Genomic DNA, 6,173 nt, shown 5'->3' with positions numbered 1-6,173 from the left:
GGAAGGCTAGGGAAAGATTTGCCTTTGTTCTGACCTGAGACCTAACAATGGCTGAAGTCTGAAGACTTTCTCTCTATTTATTTTTCTCTGACCTTTTCATTTCACCCCCTCCCATATCTTCATCTCTCCAGCTCCCTGAGAGTCCTATCCCTTACCACAGCTGTCACCTCTTTGTCTCTCTCCACAGAGTATGTGCAGGATTTGGGTACCTGGATGAACCTGGTGAGCTCTTTGGCTGCAATCAGGAATTCCAGTGGGTCACTTGAGTTGACTACATGCGGAAAAAGTCATGTGAACCTGAGCTCTTGTCACAGTTCCCTATAGGCAGATTAAAAAGGTTGAGGGGAATCAGCCTACAAATTGGCAGCTGAACCCACATGCCACTTCATGGGACAGAACAGTTCCATCATAGAAAATGACCAAGGAATCCAGAAAGGTCAGGTTCTCATAGGTGACAGTGATTCATAGCAAGCACTGGAGGGAATATGACGTGAGGATTGAGTTGATAACTGCCAAACAATCTGCCACCCCCCACTCTGTCCTGGGAATGTTACTGTCTTTCACACTCTGAGAGTCTAATTTCAGAGCCAGAACCAGCACTTAGCTACCCATAGTCTTGACAGCAGAGCTCATGGCATATAGTTTAGGGTTTGAGCAATTGATTGAGTCATTGATGGGGTTGCCTCACCTGATACGTGTATTTCCAGAGGGTCACTGGGCATGGACCACTTCTGTGGATTTCTTTTGTAGTAGCCATAACATCTGAATGTCCCACTGTTACTGGGGGTCATAGGACCCACAGAAAAAATTGCTTGCAAATGCCCAGTGAAAATATACTGTGAGTCCAGGGTTCTGGAGAACTTGGGTTCTCCTTCCTTGGTCAGAATAAACACATCATATTTCTGCCATGAAATACATTGAAAGGTCACATTCTCTCCTGCATTCACAATGGAACTGTCCAAGACTGACAATCTAGGTTTGCTGTAGGGATCTCCTAGGAGAGACAGAGAGAACATGTTAATGGACTCACAGCTTCCACACTGTCCCACAATGATAGGCTAAGAGAGGGGAGACAGCCTTTTCCTAAGATTAGAGGCTGAGGCTGGAGATCCTAAATATGATCATACATTCCACCAGCAGCTGCAGGAGGATCATAATGCTCTCATAAACTGTCATGAGTTTCATAATAACATGTAACCCTCAATGCTACTGTAAAAAAAGGAATTAAGCCTTGTTCCCAGCCTCTACTGGATCTGTTTGTGCCAGCATTTCTGGGCTTCTCTTTTTATATACATGATACTTGTGAGCCCTTGAGGTTTCCTCACATGAGATAGTCACTTTCATACCTCTGTGGACCACAAAGCCTGGCTGACCTCTGAAGGTGACTTTGGAGTGGGCCATTGCAAGAAAATCAGAGGCTCTGTCCTAGATCCTACCTACAAAGATCTCACTGTTCAGTCTCAGGATCATCTTGGTTTCTCCAGGATTAATTCACTTCTGCTGTTATCCATTTCATTGCTCAGCTTTTAGCCATCCTTTGCTTCCAAATGAGGTGTAAAGACCTGGGGCATCAGGAAACACTCACCTGCCAGCACTAGAGACCTGAGTCCCAGAGTCAGTCCTGAAAGAGAGTTCCTTGTGAGTTCATCCCTCATTGAGCAGACATCCCATACCTACACCCTCCTGAGTCCCCTGGACTTTGCTGAAGTTCAATCCATTCTGGACTATAGGGCCAAGCCTCTCCAAGGTGAAAGTGTCTCCTAACCCTCTTCATATCTCACCCAGACAGAGCACAGCTGTGGAAGTGAAGATCATGGTATCTCTTCACAATAGCTCCAACTGAGCTTATAAAGAGGCAACACAGAGTATTTGGGCCACTGGGGCCTAATCACTTCCCATCAGTTTGTTGAAAGGTCAGCATCTCCACAGAAAAGGGAAATGAGAGCAGCTGGCTTTCACCTCCCTGTCACTTTGACTTGGACAGACTCCAAACTCTGTTCTAACTTCTCATAGAAAGGTCACCTCCCCCAATATCATTCCATTCACTTCTGCCTAATGTATCCTCAAAGCAGTGAGGTCCAACAAGCAACAGCCCAAGGAACTGGTGCCTCCCTTCCTGTACTGGCCACTTCCAGTAGAGGATGGCTGGGGAGGGTCCTTCCCCTGCCCAGCTGTACCATGTGGTGCTCTTCAGTCTTTCCACCCATCTGTCTTCACTCCACCATAAGGTCCTCACCATGGCCATTAATCTAACTACCCTGGAGATACTTCATGAATATCCAGGTTGGTGATATAGGGTAAACACCAGTAGCAGAGACACACTGAGCTCTTGACTTAGGCTCACATCCTGGGGATGAGCACAGGGAAGAATACAGAGAGCTGGGGGAGGAAACACAGCAGTTCTCATAGTTCTGGGTGGGGATTTTATCTAAGTAACTGTCCTCTTCACAGAACTATCTCTTTCCTTAGCAATATCATCTACTTCCATCTCTCTGAAAACAACCATCACAGCTGTTCTTGCCTCCTTGCTGTTTGTGTTTTCTGGGGCAGAATTCCTTGTGGTGGGATCAGGCATGATAATTTCTTTAGTATCAATGTTACTCACTTGCCATGCCAGTTAGAATATATGTCATCTCTGAGGTTCCTCACGTGAAGCAATTTGTGAGCACTTCAACCCTTAGATTGGCCATGGTGTTATGGAGACTTAGATGTTCAAAAATTCAGTTGTCACTGATTCCCAGCCCAGGATACAACATGCTTTTGAAACATGAGAAGTTCATGCTATTGCATAATGCAGGTGTGGATTGATTGTGGGTGTCTCTACCTACTCTGTGAATTGATAGCTAGTGCATTATAATATGTATGAAATCTGAAAATCACCTTGATAAGGGAAAGAAAAAAGAGAAACAAATTATCCATGAATGAAGAAAGACCCATTTCACAAAACAGAGCAGATCTTGGAGGATGGTGAATGTAGGATTTACAGAGGTTTCTCTCCATGTGGTAGAAGCAGGGTCAGTAACTCTGGAAAAGACAGGTATCTGTGATTCCAATCCCCCTGTTTTATATGGTCACTGGAATGTTTCAGCTCATCGCCTACTGAGTTACCTCCCTTGTGTGTGTGTAAAACAGATTTACTCCAGTTTGTCATCCATGGACATCTGACTCAAATGGGAGTATATCACACTGCAACCATTCCTGCCAGGGACAACCCTGAACAGGTGATGCAGGATGTACAGTCAGAACTGAGTCCCAGGTCAGCCCATGTGGAAAGTCAGGAGCAGGAGAGGAGACAAAAGTGGACAGCTCACAGTATGTCAGAGAAGCAGCAGCAGCTAGAATTGAAGTAGGTAGAGGTTTATGGTGATGCAAATTAGTAAGTGGTATTTATGTGATTAAAAATTAATTTGGAGTGCTGGGTGCATGAGTGGTAAGAGTGTTGCTGCACAAGCATGAGGATCTGAGTTTGAATCCCTAAAGTTCATGTAAAAAGCTAGGCATACAGCAAGTGTTGGCTGAAAACAGCCTGATATAGTTGTCTCCTGAGAGGCTCTGCCAGTGCCCAACTACTACAGAAGTAGAGGCTCACAGCCATCTGTTGAACTGAGCACAGGTTCCCCAGTGAAGGATCTAGAGAAAGGACCCAAGGAGCTGAAGGGTTTGCAGCCCCTTAGGACGAACAACACTATGAACTAACCAGTACCCCCGAGAGCGCTCAGTGACAAAACCACCAACCAAAGATGGGACTAATAGTGGGACTCATAGCTCCAGCAGCATATGTAGCAGAGGATGGCTTAGTCACTCATCAGTGGGAGGAGAAGCCCTTGGTCCTGTGAAGGTTCTATGCCCCAGTGTAGGGGAATGCCAGGGCCAGGAAGCAGGAAAGGGTGGGTTGGTGAGCAAGGGGAGGAGGGAGGGAACAGGGATTTTTTTCAGAGGGGAAATCAGGAAAGGGGATAATTTTTGAAATATAAATAAAGAAAATATCTAATTAAAAGAAGTATATAAAAAAGCTAGGCATAGCCACACAAGCTTGTAACTCTAGTGATATTTAGAATAGAGATGTAAAGGGTGTTGGGGTTTCCAGCCTAGTTCTAAGTTCAGTAAGAAACCCGGTCTCAAGGAAATAATACAGGAAATGATAGAACAGAACACCCAGCTTCTTTATGTGGTCCTGCACACAGAAACATCCATGTATACACACACTACAAATTAATTATGTTAAGTAGAGACTTACTTTGTTCTTTTTTCTAATTCTCTTAAGTTTATGCTTTAGTTTTTATTTGAGATATTTCCTACTTTTTTTAGTACATTTGAAGGTTTGTTTTCATTTATTTGTGCATGCATGTGCAGGAGCACAGATGTGTTTGTGGAGGGATGGGGGGTGGGAATATGTGCACTTGAGTTCAAGTACCTGATGCCATGGATGCTGTGGAGCTAGAGTTACAGTCAGTTGTGATAAGTCTGACATACTTGCTAGAATCTGAACTTGGGTCCTCTGAAAGAGCAGTACACTATCTCAAACCCCAAGGCCTTGTTTAGCATGTGTGGTATACAGTCTGATTATGTATACGACTCTAGACTCAAATGTACACTCCTACTAACTCAAACTCGCTAACACTGGAGTTACAAGTGTGTATCATTACTCCTAGACTCTCCTCCTCCTCCTCCTCCTCCTCCTCCTCTTCTTTCTCCTCCTCTTCCTGAAACAGGATCTCTAAGTAACTAACTCTGGTTGGCTGGGAACTCAATATATACAAGGCTGGCCTATAACATTTGTCAATTCTCCTACTGCTGCCTCCTGAGTGCTAGGATTACAAGCTTGCATCACTAAACCCAGTGATTAAGAATATCTCCTTATTGTGTTCACTAGTAAAAGATTCCCATCTAGGAAGATAATCTACCTCAGCATCATATATAAGTGAAATGACAGGAATACACCTTTCCTTTGTGTCACATGATTGTCAGAGGGCATCTATTATTCTCCACTTTGGCTCCTGATTCCACAAATTCTACTGATCAAAAGACAGCATTGGCACATTGTATCAATATCAAATCAGTTTCATAACCTATATCTATAACTTCTATTTCTCTATATGCATCATTTCTATACATTGAGTATAACAGGAAAATTCATACAGCACAATATATCCCAAACTTTTCACTACATTTTGAAATGGAATAGTCCCATAATCTATCCGGCCCAGCAACACTCCATCCTCTTCATTATATATATGCTTACGGCCAGTCACCCCCAGTATGTTAAAGTATCTATCATCTTTTCATGGGTATCTCATTTCCCTGGTCTTGAGATTAAGTGATGGGATATTCCCTCTGTTTGAACCCAGAGCCTCCTGAGTGCTAAACAGATGCTCTATTCGAGATACATCCTCAGCTGTGATGTTCCTGTGAACTCAATTACACTGGCCTCCCTAGGGTATCAGTCTCAGGAGGAGCAAGTGCTGTCCTCTAATGGTAGGATGAGCTACATGTGACGAACTTGCCTCAGGTGACTTGTCTCATCACATGGCATTCGATTTGCCTTCTGTGGTGGGTCAGTAGCAACATGGTTCCTGATTTTAAAGAGGAGGAGGAAGAGGAGGAAGAGGAGGAGGAGGAAAAGGAACAATATCTGCCTAGGAACTTTGGTACATACTGGTCCATCATCCTTGTCTCATGATACTGTATTCATAGTCCATTCTTCATTCACTACAATCAATAAGCAAATAGTTGGGTAGATTCTATTGGCTTAGTTCAGCAATCCTGTGTGTCCATCAGTGCCCAACCAACGGTGAACTACTCCTGTGACTACTCTGGGTTATGCTCATGGTGGGAATCAGGAGTCTTTCTGTCCTCAGCTGGCTTCAGTCTTGGGCAAAATCTATGTGCTTGGTCATGAGTAGGGGCTCTCTGTTTGTGTGACTACCCTGACATCCACTTGCACCTTCTGTGTTTGGGTATTTTGAGTAGGAATTTATTGTCCCTCACCCAGAAAGTACAAATCTCCAGTGCTATCTGTACAACACCATGAGAAGTCCCTGAGAATGGAGATCTTAAATAGTGATTATCAGGGTCCTGTGAAGTTCATGAGGCTGTAGAAATCAGATGGTATTTCTTTGGATCATGTGCCCACAGTTCCTCCTGGGTAGACAGTGACTTTTTTTTTTTTTTTT

The 6,173-nt window shown here is 43.9% G+C and overlaps 1 protein-coding gene across 2 annotated transcripts; it reads right to left on the bottom strand.

The window, feature by feature from the left end:
• Positions 1-26: 26 nt before the first annotated feature.
• Positions 27-1,877, bottom strand: LOC116101538 (neutrophil immunoglobulin-like receptor 1). 2 transcript variants are annotated; one of them, XM_031385095.1, is made up of 4 exons: positions 1,782-1,877; positions 1,586-1,621; positions 689-994; positions 29-318 (listed from the first exon to the last, which is right to left on the bottom strand). In XM_031385095.1, the coding sequence occupies exons 1-4, from the start codon at positions 1,813-1,815 to the stop codon at positions 272-274; spliced, it is 423 nt and encodes a 140-aa protein (XP_031240955.1). In that variant the 5' UTR covers positions 1,816-1,877; the 3' UTR covers positions 29-271. The 2 variants fall into 2 exon arrangements, with proteins under 2 accessions (XP_031240954.1, XP_031240955.1); XM_031385094.1 differs by having other exon boundaries at positions 27-994.
• Positions 1,878-6,173: the final 4,296 nt, after the last annotated feature.

Source organism: Mastomys coucha, unplaced genomic scaffold (genome assembly GCF_008632895.1).
Source record: "Mastomys coucha isolate ucsf_1 unplaced genomic scaffold, UCSF_Mcou_1 pScaffold21, whole genome shotgun sequence".
Taxonomy (NCBI): Eukaryota; Metazoa; Chordata; class Mammalia; order Rodentia; family Muridae; genus Mastomys; species Mastomys coucha.
The sequence above is the reverse complement of the archived record's forward strand: the minus strand, read 5'-3'. Positions and strand labels throughout refer to the sequence as shown.